A 17,801-nucleotide genomic window follows, 5' to 3' on the forward strand; every position below is an offset into this window, starting at 1 on the left:
GGAAACAGCAGTTCAGAAGAAGCTGTGTGAATAGGATCTGGGGAGACCTTAGAGCAGCCTTCCTACACCTAAAGGGGCCTATAGGAATCCTGGAGAGGGGTTTTTTAAAAGGGTGTGTACAGATAGGACAAGGGGGAATGGCTTTAAACTGAAAGAGGGGAGATTTAGATTGGATAGTAGGAAAAAATTGTTCACTAAGAGGCTGGTGAGGCCCTGGCACAGGTTTCCCAGAGAAGCTGTGGCTGCCCCATCCCTATCAGTGTTCAAGACCAGGTTGGATAGGGCCTTGAGCAACCTGGTCTAGTGGAAGGTGTTTGTGCCCATGGCAGGAGGCTGGAACTAGATGAGCTTTAAGGCCCCTTCCAAACCAAGCCATTCTATGATTCTATGAATATTGAAACTTTGGATCAATAAGAGTTCTTAGGATTTTGTTTCCTTTGCAGGTACATGTACTGGACTGACTGGGGAGAAATGCCAAAGATTGAGAGGGCAGCACTAGACGGCTCAGACAGAATTGTGCTGGTGAATACCTCGCTCGGCTGGCCAAATGGACTGGCACTGGATTATGCAGAAAGCAAAATATACTGGGGAGATGCCAAAACAGACAAAATAGAGGTTTGTAATTGCATCTGCATTTTTAATTCCATGGCGCTATAGAATGTAGTTATTCTACTTTTCTAGGTGTTCAAATTTAGATATAACCCCAGAGTGCAATGGGTTAATGGTTGATTTGTGCTTTGAGAAGCAGTTCACTTTCTTGTGTGTCTTTGGGCAAGTTGCTCACTGTTCTTGCCTTGGTTTTCTGTGTTAAAAACTGAAATGATATCCATGTAGAAGATCTCTCTTTTTAAGAATGTGTGATTAGAATCTGTTAAATAACTCGGTTCTTAGATCGTCAAGGAAAAAATGATTTTTACTGAGAGCAATGTTTGTAGGTTAAAAAAGAAATCTCATTCTTTGCGCTGCTCAGCTTAGATGCCAGTAGAACATATTTTAAAGAAATAAATCCCATTTCACATGTTTGTACACCTACAAATCCTCTGTAATTTTCATCTCCCTTGTTTTGTTGGGGTTCCAGCGAGGGGAAGGGTTTTCCTCTCTTTCTGGTATGTTCTGCTGAAACTTTTAATTGGTAGATTTACCTTTCTTTTGATGAATTACAGCTTTCCTTAGGTAGTCTTTACCATTGCAAATAATTTTCAGCACTTAGCACATTATCTTCTCTAGCCTTATGAAATTGTTCTTTATTTATAACTTCAAATAAGTCAATGTGAAGTCATAGTCTTGCACTGGAAGGTCACGTAACTGCTTGTTTTCCTTCGGAGTCAAAGGAACTCCAGTCCTGCAAGGTGAGTTGCTTTGAAGCACTCCTCAGGAGAGCCTTAGGGAGCACAGTTTTCTTTGTCCTGAAAGCCAGATTTTTAGTCTATAATTCACCTAACATTATACCAGCCCTGGGAAAAGAGCAGGGGGGTGAGTGTCTTAGCTGTGCTTAGAAATTTATTTATAACAGATTGGGCACTTCAGCCCTGATACTGTCTTGGACTTAGAATGTATTTTGCAAAAGAAAAGCGTTCTCCACTCTCATGCTTGCCAAAACACTGAAAATTTTTCATGCGTTTCAGTCTTACTCAAACCATGGTTCCATATTCATTAATAACAATTCTGTTCAGTGCTGGATCAGGTTGTGGTAGAAATTTTCGTCTCGATCAAGCATGAGCTCACTGCTGCAGTTCTGTCAAACTGGCTAGAACGCTTGATAGAATGTTTCTGCCAACATTACAGTGTCTGTGGCAGGACAGAAGATATCTGATCTGGCACAAAGTCTGCAGGGACAGTTTCCATTTCATTGTTTTTAAACCAATGTGAGCCAGAATGAGTTTGTTCCAGGTTGTCATGTAAGATCTGTGCAGGGCATCAGAGAAGATTTATCGTCTTAAGGTTTCAGAATTACTAGTTACTTTTTTTTTTTTTCCTGTGAGGCTCCAAGTGTTAGAGTTATGAATTTACTGCTGCTGCTTTTTATAAAAAGTTAACATTTGTTAACTCTTAGTAATGCATAGAAAAACTTGAGAAAGCCTGGCTAAACACAACCGAGAAGAAATTCTCCCACAGTTTTTCTTTGGTGTTTTTGGATTTTATTTGCGGATTTGATTTTTACTTTTTTTTTATTAGTTAATTTAGGGGTACGTGACAGAGATCTGTAAAATCAAGAAAATTATGTATAAGGTGACCAGGACCTTCCCACACACACTTTTTTTTGATAGAAGAAATTGGCCATTCATAATACTGGCAGGTGATGGGTGCAGAACAGACAAAAGCAGATGATTCTTCAAACAGTGTGTGATGAGTTGTGGAAGTGGTGGTGGATGTTAAAAGCTTACATGTGCTACTAGGAAGACTGAGTAAGTCTGTGGAAGGGAACTCCACTGCATTTTACTAGAAAATTGCCTTCTCAACCACAAATCACTGAACTGTAAATTGTTGTGGAATGAATGAGTCTTGTTGAAAACTTTCAGTGTGTTTGCTTTAGTATGCTGTTCTGTAAGTGTAAGTTTTAATTTTTCTCTGAGAATGGATACTTGGGTGGGACCTATTTATTGAACCCATACAGCCTCTCTTTTTCTGTGTTGAGGCCATTCTATTCCTTGATGGTTTGGGGAGTCTTTATTCTGTTAGCTTGTTGCATTAGCTTTAGGGAGAACTTTGTGTTCTTCCTTAGAGGTACTATTGCTGCTTGCTTAACTTGCTAACTGTGCTTCAGAGGGACAGAAATAGGTTGAAAATCTATGACCTCTGATAGCGGTAGATTGGAGCGTGAGCTCAGTGCGGCTTCTGTAATTAATAAAGCATTGAATGGCTCTGTAGGATGAAGAAGGGAGTGTTCATCCGAGGGAATGGTTCAGTTTCAAGTAGATTTTTTTTCTTTTCCCTCTCATGTGCTAAGTAATGCAAATGTAGTGGTGAGTTTCTTTACTGAGGAATCTTAGTGAATTTTCCCCAGGATCTCATGTGGCCTCTTTGTAACCTTTTATGAGAGACTGGCTTTGTTACGGTAGGTACAGAAATCTCCCTACTTTCTAAATCTATGATAGCTAAAATACTACTAACATTTCAAGTCTTCCCTTTTCCTCCCACTGCCTTTCTCTCTTACGGCAACCGTGAATCCTGAGATTTGTTACCCTTTCCCTGCTCTTCCCATCCATCTTGTTTATCAGTTTAGTGGAAGATAATTTGACCTTCAGTAAATGTCTTAAACTTACATTTGGACAAAGGACACGGGCGAGGTGCGACGAAGAGGATATTTGTGACAGGATCAAAAGATGAAACTTGGAATTGGACATGAAGACATCAGACTAAGTGCCCTGTCCCTGCCTTGTTTGTTATGCGTCGGTATATATTGGGAGGGGAGGGTAAAAGCAGGAGAAACACCTTTGTGTACTTGCATTCTGTTGCCTTTTAAGCAGTTTTTCATACATGATTATACATACATACTGCTTTTTTCCCCCACCCCTTAGTATATGGAATTCCTTATAACCAATGTTTAATTACAGTGCTACCAAAAGGAATGCTTCTTGCAGGGCTATGTTTCTGGTTTATTTGTGCCACATATGAGTTTTTATTATTTATTTTTTACACACTGATTCATGCTATGCTGCTCTGGAGCCCCCAGACGATAATAAAGCATCAGCAGGGGTTAATGGAGATGGGTAGGGGGTACAGCAGGAAGCTTTTGTTCCCATTTTATCTGGCAGCCTGCAGCAGGCAGAAGCAGGCTGTGGCTCAACAGCTTCGTCATTTATCTCGGTCAGGTTTCACTGCTGATAAACTTCTATTGAAATGGATGGCTGCTATTGTGCTTACCAGTAGGGAAGATTTCTCATTGACTTGCTACAGGTTTAAAGCATTTTCCTGCCGTGCTATGAGGTTAAAAATGTATGATCTGCTCTGTTGAATTGGTCTTATGTTTTCCTGCTCAAGTGACTATTTGTCTTCTGAGCACGTACACTACCTGTTTTAAGGCACAGGTTGGATTTAAAATGGTCAGCAAAGCTCATATTGATAAAGCAATTATAAATGGCTGTGTGCTGTGTGGCTGTGTGCATTAGGAGGAAATAACAGTGATATGGCTGATTTCTCACCATTTTTCAGTATTTCCTTCATTTTTCTTTATTCATCTTCTTTCCTATTCTCCATTCTCGGAGCCAGAGATGACACCCACTTACACCTACTAGTGGTGAGTTTAAAGAAAGGACTCTCTGCTTCCTATACAGAACCACCATTATCTAGTGATTTTTGAGTGCAGCTCTAACTTGAAGTGTTTCTGCGTTCCCAAATCTATTAGCTGTGCCTGGCATTACTGTCTCTAATCCTCATGATTAATATGGAAAGTCTTATATCCTGCTGTTTTTCAGAATAAGTACACATAAGTCTTCGGAACCCAGCCTTGTCAAACAACAGAAAGCAGATGCTGCTAAGACTTTTTTGAGCACAAAAATCTTGAACAGAGAGGACCTTTTTGTCTTTGACCTAGGAGCTAATAGCTTGGCATCTAGAGAATGCTCTAATTCATATTCTAATCCTGAAATTGCAGGGCTACATTTTCCTCTGATGACAACTCCCTCAATTTTGCTGCCACCCTAATAAGGAATTTTTGTTTTCTAAGCATTCACCATTTATTTTCTGACTGAAAAATTCTGTGTCGCAGCATTAGTCTTTGTATTGTGAAATGCTGATGACTTACCAACCCTGATTACTGATCCTACCCCATCCACCCTACTTTGAAGCAGAGGTTTGAAAGTTGAGAAGCAGAAACCATTGAATTCCTAGCTGTTCAACACTGCTTCTTTTGTGTGCTTTGCATTAAGGTTTTGCAGGTGTGAGAGGTAATGTAGTTGAAACAAGGTAGTTGAAGTTGCTTCGCTGTTTAATGTTGGCCACATTTCTTTGTCCATCTGTTTGGGATAGTTGTGGCACTTGGGAACTTCATTCAGCAAAGAACAGCAAGTATGTGCTGTGGAAGGTAAGGGCAGATCCCGATACTCCATCCCAGTTTCAGAACAGTAAAGTTTACTTTTTCAGGGATTTTGCAGCTGTTTCTTAACTCCGGCTAGGCCTACATTAAGAGAAAACATATATATGTATGTATATATACACTTTAAACTTAGTAGTAGAGTAAGGACTGCTTTAGAAAATAAACCAAAACCAAAAAATGACAAAAAAAGCCCTCAAACAACAACAAAAGCATAGGTTAGTTTATACTTTCTGTAATTCCCATTTGTGAGGTTTCTTTTGAACTTCTGAATGAACTTAAGGAGGAATTAAATTTCATTATACAGACCATGATAGGAAAGCTATATTACAAAGCAAATGAGTGACCGCCACAGATGACATACTAGTGCAGTCTCCTTACTGTCAAAAAGCCAGATAAGCATTCGAAGTTTGTTCTTATTTAAAAAACAAGAAAAGGAAAAAATAGAAAAAATTGAATTCCTTTCTTGCTTTGGCTTTTGCGCATGGTGCTACAGAATTTTCACTTAGGCACGTACCTTTTGCAGCTGTTCAAAGTGTTTTAATGTAGAAGTAAAAAAGAAGAAATATACTTAACATCTATGTTGGTTTCAATTTAGGAACATTAAAAATTCAAGTTTTTATTCCTTTTGATAAACAGAATATATAAATAAAACTGAGATACAAAAAGTTTTATTATTGTGACACTCATTATAAACTATTTGTGCTGAGGAGTTCTCAGAGAAGTCCTGTGGGATCTGCTGTCATACTTACTGGAACAGGGAGAGATTCCTGGCACCTAACAACAGAAGGAGGATACTGAGGGAAGGTTTTGGGTAGATACAGCCAGAATTCTTGTCCAAGAGTAACATAACTCTGTATCTGCATACCAAGCATGGTATTTTTCCAAGAAGTCAAATTACTGCCCTAAAAAAGATGTGATATTACAGAAGACTTCAGCATTCAGTTTTAAAATGGTTCTTGTGTCATAGATGTATGTTTTGCCCTGAAATCTGTGGGTGGTTTTTAACTAATGAGATGTAGATAACTCCAGCTCATTAAGTTGTCTTTATAGAAAATGTTAGAAACTTCTGCAGTATGCCTTGCTTTACCCTAAAATAAATGTTTAGAATAGATTGGATGAGTCGTACTCTAAAAGCACCTATTCATTCCTCTGAACTCTAAGGAGAGCCTGGAGCAGTGAGAGGCAGATGCTCACACTCAGGATATGTTTGAGCAGAAGGTCATGCTGGCTTCTGTAACCTTTTTGAATGTTATTGTTAATGATAGAAGTTAAGCTCTCTCAGACTTGGTTGTTGCTTACATCCCTGCAGCTTAGCTGAGGCTTTCCACATTGGAAATTCAGTGATGTTTCTTAGAAGCTTAGCTAATGGATGAGCAGTCCCATTTTGCTAATGATAGCTCTGTAACCCTCCTGGCTCCCAGTGGCTCAGCACGGAGCTGATTGGAGTACGTTTGGATCCCACTAATGTGTCATAGATGTTTCCTAGATTTTTCCCATTGGAGTTAGGAAATGGTATTTTAGTTTATGCTGTTTTCCCATCTGGAAAGTAATGAGCAGTCAGTACCAGATACCCAAGGGAAAACACAAAAATCCCTCAAACTAAACCAACTAGATCATCTGACTTCACTGAGTCCAACATACTGAAAATAACATTTGATGGCAAGTTGGAGAATGATGGGAAGAGATACTGAGCCATCTTCTGCATTTCTGATTCAACTGAGTACTGTTTGTCAGTCTGTTATTATCCCTTAACCCTCCAATATTATGCCTGGGATTTTTTTTGCCTTCTCCAAAGCACAAAAGATTGTACTGATCTTGGAGCTGGGGTTCTTCAGAAGCATTCATGTGACCTTGTGATCCCTCTCCATAATTATTCAGCTTTCCTCACAAAGACTTTTTATTTCACTCTCAGTTTTTTTTAGTCCTAACATAAACTTTTCATCTGGTACTATTCATGATGATACAACTTCACAAAGGTCTGTGAGAAGAGGATTATAATAAACTGAATAACTTTTAGTAGGCAGGTAAATACATATGGTGGAAGACCAATCTTCTGGACATGCAGAGGCACTTGGAATTAAAGTGATTTAGCAAAGGGAGCAGTAGAATCAATCTAATAGCTTACTGCCACCAAAAGAACAGAGGCTTTTGCCCATGTGCAAGGGCATTAGAGGTTGTATTGCTGAACTAAATCTTGTAAAACTGTCCCCCAAACCACTGTGAGGGTTCAGGTTGGTTTTAGCTAGTCTCCTTTGCTTCCTGCAAAGTATGTGTACAGCTACTCATAGGACTTAGTTGACAAATGGAAAGTTGCAAGATCAACGTAATTAGCTTCCTCTGTACTCCTATAGCCTATGCCCATGTAACAGAACACACTCTTGACTTCTGCCACTCCACCCTGTGTATTAATGTACCAAAATTAATTTTCATAGCCAAGCATCTTTATTCACCTGTTGTAGCACTCAATCTTCTCAGAGAAGCCTCTTTTTTTTTTTTTTTTCTCTCCTGTGAAAACCTCTCTTCTCATTCTCTTCATCATTTCAGCTTGATTTTTTTGTCTTAGACTGTTCTTTACATATGCAGGGGTTCTTTGTGTTGCATGAGACTGCCTAGGAGATGTCCCATCTGATTGTCACAATGGTGTTAAACTCCTTTCCTTGCCTTCTTGTCACTGTACCTGACTTGAGCTGTTTCATTGAAAACCCAAACAATTGTTTCTAAAATTAAATTCCATCACTGAGAAAACATTTCTGCTGTTGGAATTGATTGATCTGGGAGCTGAGAAAGTTGCCCTATTGTGAAAGAAATGAGCTTATAACAGTGTCTGTAGCATGGTAGAAAGGGTATTTATGAAATTAATCTCTAATCTGTTTTTATGTATTTATCATCACTGCAGTCCTATTAGGAATATTATCCATGCTCAGGAAAACTATATTTTGAATACTTTGGGAAAATGATTAGAGCTGAAAAGGAAATTGAGGGTGCTGGGGAACTGTTAAATTAGAAATTGGTAATGGCGATTAGAAAACAATTAACGGTAAGAAATTGTGGAGTTGGCTGGAGGCAGTTGGTTTCTGAAGCAGATGTATAATTCCAGGTATCCCTTTTGCTGATTTATCAGGATTTCACTGCCGTGAAGAGATGGCTTCTTGTTTCCTATCTGACATTCCTTAATATTTTGGAATTGAGGGGAAATGCTGTTAACACTAAGTTAATTACACTGACAGAATAATTTCCTCAAGCTGAGTTGAAAGTTTTGATTGTTATTCAGAGAGAGTATACTTGATCAGGACTTCTCTTTTAGAAGGGAAGACTGATAAAACTGGAAATTTAGACAAGGTGTTCCTTTTTTCTTCTCTTCAGCACTGCTGTTTTATGGAAGATACACGTGTTAGTTGTTTGATATAGCCGTAACAGTAAAATCATTCTGGTCCATTCCATTCATGTTGCTTAAAGAAGAAAATTGATAATACATAATTATCAAACATTGCCTGAAAAAAATGCTAATGTAATCTTTGGAAGGCATTCTAGCTCTTTTAGAGTTCTTAAGAGACATGCTGCTCCAGTTTTCTTTTTTCCCTTAACCAAAGAAGTTTAATGAGTGTTTTTCACTTTTCTGATATAGTAAGATTCATGTACATTTAGATGGAAGATGAACAGTAGTATTCTTGATTAGTAGTTTTGTGAACTGAGTCAGTATGTGTTGTATCAAACAAACACCACATGTAAGTATTTATCACAGGATAATCAGGACTGAACTAACTAAGCCTAAACCTTGACGGTTCCTAAACTATTTCAGGTATAATGTAGGCCTCATTCAAGATTTTTTTTTCCCATGGTACGTTGAAATATCTGGGATATATGTGTTGAATTCAGTATTTCACAGCTCTCTTACAGTAATACTGCTTTGAATTGATCTTACACAGATCAGTGATAATGATCAAACTCATAAGAAAATCACCATTTTATTTTTAGTTGTATCTATTCTTAGAGCGCATGTGTGTGACCATGTTGAAAATGTGAAGGTGGTAATGCTTTCTGATGCTTTTCTACTGTCTTTCAAGCTACTGCAAGAAAACCAACTTGTCATTGGAATAACTTAAGAGTTTAAGGACTGCTCAGGAATTTACCTTTTCTTTTTCTGTGACATTTCTTTCATTTAAGTCCATGCCAAATGGCTGGGATTTTTTTCCCAGGCTTTAAGATAAACTGTATATCTGACAGTATATTTCAACATGTACCAAAGACACAGGCTAGTGTGTTCTGCATCTGTGGGACACATGACATGCAGAGCACTGCCACCAAGTCAGAGCACTCTCTTATTCTTTATCCTTTCAGAAGGAAGATAACTCCTGCAATTGTATCCTTACTGTGAGTCGGGGGGGGAGAGATGATTTCCAGCTGTGGTCCCTGCTAGAAGTTTTGTAGAGCTGGTGCATTGATAGCAGTAGTACTTGAGCAGGGCAATTGAGGTTCTGTATATTAAGTGGGATCTCCTGGCCTCTCTGAGGATCAGTAAGTGGGTACTGGTAAAGAGGGTGAAGTTCAGGAACCAGTAGATGGATGAGTCTCTGTTGTTTGTCCAAAAATTGGCTGTCAAATTTAAAAATCAGGGCTTAGGATCAAGTTATCTTGTTGTAAGATGTTTGTAAATGTTTATGGATTTTACAGGAGGAAGTTGCTTGTGTTTGGTTTTGGGGTTTTGTTTTATTAATGTGCCTTTCTGTGAAATTAATAAAGTTCTGGCAGCATCTTGTGTAGCTGGGGGCTTTCAGACCATCACAGAAGCCTATTCCATTCTTGTAAGTAAGTGTCAATTCTCTGAAGATACAGAGTTACAAGCCATTGTTTGTAAATTTTTATTGTGTATTGACTTTCTCTGTTGCAGTCATCCCGAGAGAGAGCTTAGCATCCATGATACTTAGCCTGCTCCCTGATTATTTGTAACTACATCCAAAAGAGGACCAAGGAAACTACCGGCCCATTAGTCTTACTTCAGCCCCTGGAAAGAGTTCTTCTAGAAACTTGCAAGCGAAATGAAGCAGGTGATTGGGAAAAGCCAGCACAGACTTACCAAGGGCATATAATGCCAGACCAACCTGATCACCTCCTACAACAAAATGTTTCCTATCAATATGAGAGCAGTGGATGTTATTTACCTGGCCTTCAGCAAAGCATTTGACATTTTCCCACAGCCTTGTCCTAGACAAGCTATCAAGATACAGACTCATTGGATACTCTGTGAGATTGGTAGAGAACTGGCTTACAGGCTGCACTCGAAGGGTGGTAACTGGTGCTTTTTACTCAAGCTTGCAGGTGTCACAAATAGAGTCCTCCAGGGATGGATACTGGGTCCCATGCTGTTCAATATAGAATCATAGAATGGTTTGGATTCAGGTGACCTTAAAGATCATCTAGTTCCAACCCTCCTGCCACAGGCAGGGACACCTTCCACTTGACCAGAAATCTACCCTCATTCAGTTTAAAGCCATTCCCCTTTGTCCTGTCTTCATAAATGATCCAGGTTTTGGCTTGAAAACACTCTCATCAAGTTTCTTGATGACACTAAACTAAGTGGTGAGGTGAGCGTGTCAGAAGGGAAAGCTGTCTTCCAGAGAGACCTGGACAAGCTGGAAGAGTGGGCTAGTGCTCATGACTTAAAACGGAAGGTTATGGATTGCCCACTGTCACCCTGATTATGGCACTAGGTTTAATTACAAGGAAGTCATACCAGGTTTGTCTGGCAGCCTCCCAGGTTTACACTGGCAAGTGTGTTTTTTCCACGGCTGCGTGCTGTCTTCTGCTCTGGGAGTCTTCAGTACTGAGGCTCTCTGGTACCTTGTAGAACTGGCCTTTATGTTTGATATTGATCTAAGTATGGCCTAATAGGGTCAGAAGGTTTTTATTATTAGCATCTTCTCAGTGCTGTGGATATGACTTAGTAGTGTACATCTGTCGAGCCTGCGCTGGCTTTGGTCCACTAGACCTGAGTTGACTACTAGTCTGCATAGCTTTGCCAGGGTTCTAGCACAAGCTCTCACTAGAGAGAGAAAGAGTTTTTCCACATGTGGGTTAGGTATAATGATTCCCACAAGTGGGATAGGTATAATGATTGGGCTCTAGACTTAAACCGATCAAATGACAAGTGTAAACTACTGTCCATTCAAATCCCAGATTATCAAAAAGGGAAATTCACTGCATTAGCCTATTTATCACAGTTATTACTGGTATTCAAGAGTTAATTGAATCCAGGGTATCTGACAGCAAGGAAGACCCTTAGAATATTTCACTGTGCAATCCAGTCTGTAACTTTTAAAATAGAAGTAATGCTTCAAAGTTGTTATTTTATTGTTCCTGCTGACCATTAAGTGCAGCATCTTAAACTGCAACCACATTTTCAGGATTAATTCATTTATTTTGAGTAAGCTGTAATTTCGTGAGACCATAGGTTTGCATTCATTATTGTTGTAGGATAAGCAAAGCCCTTCTCCTACAGGCAGCATATATCTCGTATTTTTTCTGAGGCCATTTAATTTTTGTACTACTTTCTTCTTTTTTTTTTTTCCATAGAACTACTCACTATTTCACTAAAGGTAGTGTTTGTGGTTGCACCACATCTGTTTCCTGTTGTAGTCTATATTCTCACTGTGGTTTGCAGTATTCAGAATGGCCTCAAAATGTGAAACCCACACCACATTGTGGTTAAAAGCAGCATAAAGGGAGACCCTGCTTCATAGCAGCAGAAGGTAGGGTTTTTTTAGGGGGAGATTCTGTGGGTCAGGCTTCCCTGTGATGACCCTAACCCTTGCCACTTTCCTTCTGCATTACACCAGACTGTTTGGTTCTGTAGTATTCATGAAATTCTATTCAGGTCTTCTAAAATATGGCCAAAGTGAATGTAGACAATGTGGTACTGTGGAACTATTCGTATTGTGGTACCTGGCTGCTAGTGAGCAGATGTTTGTGCTAAGTAATATTGCACACATGTGCCCAGGTAAGACTGTAGTGGGAGTAGGATGTCAGGTATGTGTAAGTACTTTCAGGTAGGCACCTGTTTTGTCTAGGTGACATTAAACTGTCTTTCAAAATAACCTATATGTGGCAAAGCAAAAATTAATTAAAACCAGATACTTAATCCTTAAGTCCTGCCTTCTCTTTTCCTGACTTTCTTCCAGTATAAGAGAAATTTATTTGAACAGCTCCCCAAAAGTTTGCCAAAGAAAGTTCATCCTGCCTCATACACTTTCCAGCTAAATCTCTTTGCCAGTAGTTAAACACTCCCTTAAATGTAGAATTTTCTTCCTTTTATAAGTACAAGGCAAAAATCATAGTGTCTAAAGATACTGCTTTGTGATAGTGATGTTTTACTGTTTATGACTGTGTGGTTTTAGTTCACTCACTTTGCAACATCCATCCATTCTGTGTATCTTTTTGGTCTGCTTAGCAGGCACTAATTGCCATGTATTAATTAGCTGCAAGCAAATGGCTTATCTCTGTAGCTTAAGGGGGAGGGGGAAAGAAATCATCACAGAAATGTAAAATTACTGTGTAATGGTTAGAAAAGGGGTGGTAGACAAAAGGGGATGTCCGGTTTTGCCTGGTGACAGTTCCTTGAAGGAATGGTGGACTTAAGGACTGTAACTCACGGTTTATTTTACAGATGTTAAATTTGTGTCCCTGGTGCTAAAGTTAGACATTAGTCTGTTGTTTAGCAACATCGTTTATCAAAACAGAGTGTAGGAATCATGCTGCTAGTAATTGAGAGAGCCAGCAGATGCTGAATTTTCTGAAGTAGAATAAATGCAATAGCAGGGCTGTTTTCAAAAGGAAGTCCAGGAATTAGGCAATTATGCTGGGCTCTGAGCCCAGCTAAACAATCTGATAGGAAAAGCTATGTTTAGATTTAGTTATCAGTGTAAAGGACATAAGTTACAGCTTTAGGATGGTAAATGCACCATAATACAAAGTGAAGCTGCAAGTACCATGCTTGACTTTCTAAAGGACCTCAGTGAGAATGTAGGGAGAAAAACCAAAAATGTTTCAGCAAGTAATGCTCATCTTACTTTTGTGATGCATGTGCATTAGTGCACTTGTGGAAATGTGCTGTGTATGCTAGACTGAAGATTTTTTTTGGTAAGCCAATTCCACAGAGTAATCATGAGATTTCGTAAAATAAGTAAATGTAAAGGTTATTGCTGCAAACCAGCAAGTATGCAGACCCCCTTTCATGTGCACATAAAGATTTGGTTCCCTTTCTAACATCCTGAGAGTAAATATAGTAATGTCGGGAAGTTTATGACAGGGAATAGTTTTAAGGAGATCTTGAATTATTGTGAAGATTATAGCATTTTCTTCCACTTTTTTACTGAACTTAATACATTTTATTAACGTGCACGTTATACTGTATGCTAAGAAAGCTACGGGTTTCAGTTCTGTTTCTCTGTACCTTTCCTTCCTCCCTCCCCATCTGTGCTTGGGTAGACAAAAGGTAGGAGTTGCTCCAAATTAGCCTTCTCGTTTCTCATGAGGTAGGAAATTCTTCTGACCACAAGACATCATCCCTCTAGCCAGAGTTACTAAACCAATTGATCCTCAAGGTTGTTGTTGCACAAGTCTTTGGGTTTCAGCCATGAGAAGAATGGGAAATGATACAGACTTGTCTATGCTATCTTAATTCCACAAGGCAAATGAGTGAGATTTGAAAACAGGGATTTAATAAGTCACTTTTTTTTTCCAGACTTTAACTCGGAACATTCTTGGGTAGTGGGAAGGATGTTGTAATGTTTCAGGGATTGGTATGCTGCCTTGAATTTTGTGAATCCCACCGCTTAGGGAAGTTTTTATATTAAGGTTGTGGGGTGGGTTGTTTTTTGGGGTTTTTTTTACATGCTGTAAACTTGAAACAAGCAGAAATACCTTACAAGGAACTTTTCTATAAAATTGCAGCACTGAATCATTCCTATGCTTAAAACATAGGACTCTCTTCACTCCTGTCAGTATGGTACTTTTAATAATAATACTTGGCATTCATAAGGTACTTGATTGCTTGAACGTGCATACATATGCTTAATTAATCCTTTCAGTGCCTTTTTGAGGACCTTAGGTATTACTTCTTTTTAGCAGTAGAGAAAAATGACACAGTAAATTCCAGTGTCTTGATCAAAGGCATGCAATTATTTACAGACTATTACTGTTCCTTCTAGTACAGAAAATACTGATCTTAATTTAGAAGAATGTAGGACTGGTTCTTTGTTCAGATTTGAGAATGCAAACAAAATCTGTAGATCCTCTTGACTGTTTGGCTCAGAATTTATGGGATGCCTCCTCTTACTGCTGTCTGTAATTTGGGCAAAGCTCACTTGGGTGGGGCTGTGGACTACAAGATGCTAAACCAGGACTCCTTGACATTGTAAGCCTGTCTTTATTTGTGTAAAACAATGTCTCCCATTTAAAACTAAACCAAGAGACAAGTCAGAAACAAGAGAGACAACATCTTAACAGGCACATGTAACATTAGTTCCTACAGCAAATATAAGGAATGTTGTGTCATAATTTCACATCATGCTCTGCTTACAAAACTAACCTTATACATGAGGGAACCTCCGTGGTTTTTAGAATAAGTACCTGTTGAAATAGTTTTGGTTTTTTACTAGACCTCTGTGTAACATTGATGGCATTTTAATGACCAGGAGGTTATTTTTTAATTTGAAGTCTTAAGTGTGGAGTGGCTAGTTAATCAATCTCTGCTAAACTGTGACAGATTTATGCTCTATATGTAATAAGTTTGTGTATATCCATAGGTCATGAATGCTGATGGAACTGGGAGACGAATTCTGGTGGAGGACAAACTGCCTCATATCTTTGGATTCACATTGTTGGGAGACTATGTTTATTGGACAGACTGGCAAAGACGCAGTATTGAACGTGTGCATAAGCGCACAGCAGAGAGAGAGATCATCATAGATCAGCTGCCTGATCTGATGGGCCTGAAAGCTACAAACGTCCACCAGATAATCGGTGAGTAAGGCTGCTAATCAGGCAAGTAAAATGAAATAGAAAATTTCAGCAGTGCTCTTCTGCAGGTATTGCTTTCTACCAAGTTACGTTTTCAGGAATGGGCAGAATTCAGATCTATTGCAGGATAAGTGTAGGCTGCAGTTTGATGGGATAGGGGTAGGCCTTTTGTGAGGTGCTTCAGTTCTCTAATATGGAAGAATATCAAGCTGGAAAACAACCAAGCACCCCCCAGAATGGGTAATTTTCTGCTGCTTAGGGAATTGGAGCAGCTCATAGGTCTGAAGAACCCTGGATCCAGTATGGGGAGAAGGATCATGGAAAATGAGAACTTCTCTTTGTAACAGCCAGCTGTTTATGAAGCTGCAGCTGTAGCAGCTTTTCATCTTGCATTCTGGACATGTGCTCCTAGCATGAGAAAGCTAAGAATGAGCCAGTTTTGCTCTGTTCAGTACTTTTCACATTAATACTGCAAAATCATCTTTAAAAATAAGTAGACATACTTTCTGCCCTGGAGTGTCTGTGGCGTGAAAAAGGAGGATCTAGCTTTAAACTGGCTATTGTTGGCTACCCAAATACTGGTAGCGGTGTAACTGCAGCATCACAGAACTCATCACATTCCTTGAATATCTGGGTACGTGAATAAGGCTTGCAGCTTCTTGTTGCTGTGTCTGGATTGTACCCCAGGAAATCAGTCAAACATAATTGAGGTATATCCTTCCTGCTATGTTAACAAGGTGCCCTAAGGTACATGAGCTTTAAAAGCAGGTCCCTTTCCAACTGTGTGGGTAATCGAATTTGGTAATGCTAGGCCTCTCTTAGTAGGTAGATTTCCAGCATGGGCAGGTACACAAGTTAGTATAGCAAATAGCTGCTTTTCTAGCATCCTGGGGAGAAGAGACTGTTGAATGGATGTGAAAAAGATCTGCAAATTTTTCATCTCTAGGAACACAATTGGGGTATGTAACTGGACAGTGTACTGCAAAAGGCAGTGAAACATGTACTTGTTTACTTAGAATAGTTATAGAATCATAGAATAGTTAGGGTTGGAAAGGACCTTAAGATCATCAAGTTCCAACCCGCTTGCCTTGGGCAGGGACACCTCACACTAAACCATATCACCCAAGGCCTCGTCCAGCCTGGTCTTGAACACTGCCAGGGATGGAGCATTGACAGCCTCCCTGGGCAACCCATTCCAGTGCCTCACCACCCTAACAGGAAAGAATTTCCTCCTTATATCCAACCTAAACTTCCCCTGTTTAAGTTTTAACCCATTACCCCTTGTCCTGTCACTACAGTCCCTAATGAAGAGTCCCTCCCCAGCATCCCTATAGGCCCCCTTCAGATACTGGAAGGCTGCTATGAGGTCTCCACGCAGCCTTCTCTTCTCCAGGCTGAACAGCCCCAACTTTCTCAGCCTGTCTTCATACGGGAGGTGCTCCAGTCCCCTGATCATCCTCGTGGCCCTCCTCTGGACTTGTTCCAACAGTTCCATGTCCTTTTTATGTTGAGGACACCAGAACTGCACACAATACTCCAGGTGAGGTGTCACGAGAGCAGAGTAGAGGGGCAGGATCACCTCCTTCTACCTGTTGGTCACACTCTTTTTGATGCAGCCCGGGATACGGTTGGCTTTCTGGGCTGCAAGCACACACTGAAGCCGGCTCATGTTCATTTTCTCATCGACCAGCACCCCTAAGTCCTTCTCCACAGGGCTGCTCTGAATCTCTTCTCTGCCCAACCTGTAGCTGTGCCTGGGATTGCTCTGACCCAGGTGTAGGACCTTGCACTTGGCATGGTTAAACTTCATGAGGTTGGCATCAGCCCACCTTACAAGCATGTCAAGGTCCCTCTGGATGGGACCTCTGGGTGTTTAATGTCCATTCAGAGCCTGTGCTGTGAATCAGGAACACCAGTAGCTGTTGGAGTCCAGATCCCTTTCCCTCATGATGGGTTTATTTCATGGGATCAGGAAAACAAGCACTGTCTTTCCAGCTGAGTAACATCTGTCCATAGGATTACAGGAAATGAATAAAAATTGCTTCATTCAGAGAATAAAAGATAAAAAACAATATGTATTTCCCTAAGGACTCATAGTATCATTGATGCGTATGAAAACTGGCTTCATCTTCCAGCTGAAGTCAGTTTGTAATGATTGTTTTTGCTTTCGTTGCATGCTTAGGTACAAACCCTTGTGCAGAGGACAACGGCGGCTGCAGCCATCTCTGTCTGTACAGACCACAAGGCCTTCGCTGCGCTTGCCCCATAGGCTTAGAGCTCATCAATGATATGAAGACCTGCATCGTCCCAGAAGCTTTCCTGCTGTTCTCTCGGAGAGCAGATATCAGACGAATCTCTTTAGAAACGAACAACAACAACGTTGCTATTCCACTCACTGGGGTCAAGGAAGCTTCTGCTCTGGATTTTGACGTGACAGACAATCGGATTTACTGGACTGACATTTCACTGAAGGTAGGGACTTTTCTGTATTGGCTGTTAAGTTGTTGCAAGGTTCTTGAGATACTTAAGAATGGATTGACAGGGTGATTTGCAAGATTCAAGGGATAGGTAAAAGAGCATGTTCCAAGAATGGCATGCATTGTTGTAATACTAACGGCATTCTCTCCTATGTATCTTTTGTATTGGGTTTGCATGGCAAGGTTTTGGTAGCAGGGAGCTACAGGAGTGGCTTTGTGAGACCTTTTAGAAGCTTTCCCTATGTCTGATAGAGCCAGTACCAGCAGCTCCGAGA

The 17,801-nt window shown here is 40.0% G+C and overlaps 1 protein-coding gene across 2 annotated transcripts in view; it reads left to right on the plus strand.

Annotated features, from left to right (window-relative positions):
- LRP6 (LDL receptor related protein 6) overlaps positions 1-17,801 on the plus strand; it is a 127,867-nt gene that overhangs the window by 74,507 nt on the left and 35,559 nt on the right. For both annotated transcript variants that reach the window (XM_057426423.1, XM_057426431.1), the window contains exons 7-9: positions 444-615; positions 14,836-15,052; positions 17,232-17,521. In XM_057426423.1, coding sequence (XP_057282406.1) covers positions 444-615; positions 14,836-15,052; positions 17,232-17,521 — 679 coding nt within the window. The remainder of the gene's footprint in view (positions 1-443; positions 616-14,835; positions 15,053-17,231; positions 17,522-17,801) is intronic.

Source organism: Pezoporus wallicus, unplaced genomic scaffold, assembly GCF_028554395.1.
Source record: "Pezoporus wallicus isolate ANWC-B61680 ecotype Strahan unplaced genomic scaffold, APGP_CSIRO_Pwel_v1 scaffold_3294, whole genome shotgun sequence".
NCBI lineage: Eukaryota > Metazoa > Chordata > Aves > Psittaciformes > Psittacidae > Pezoporus > Pezoporus wallicus.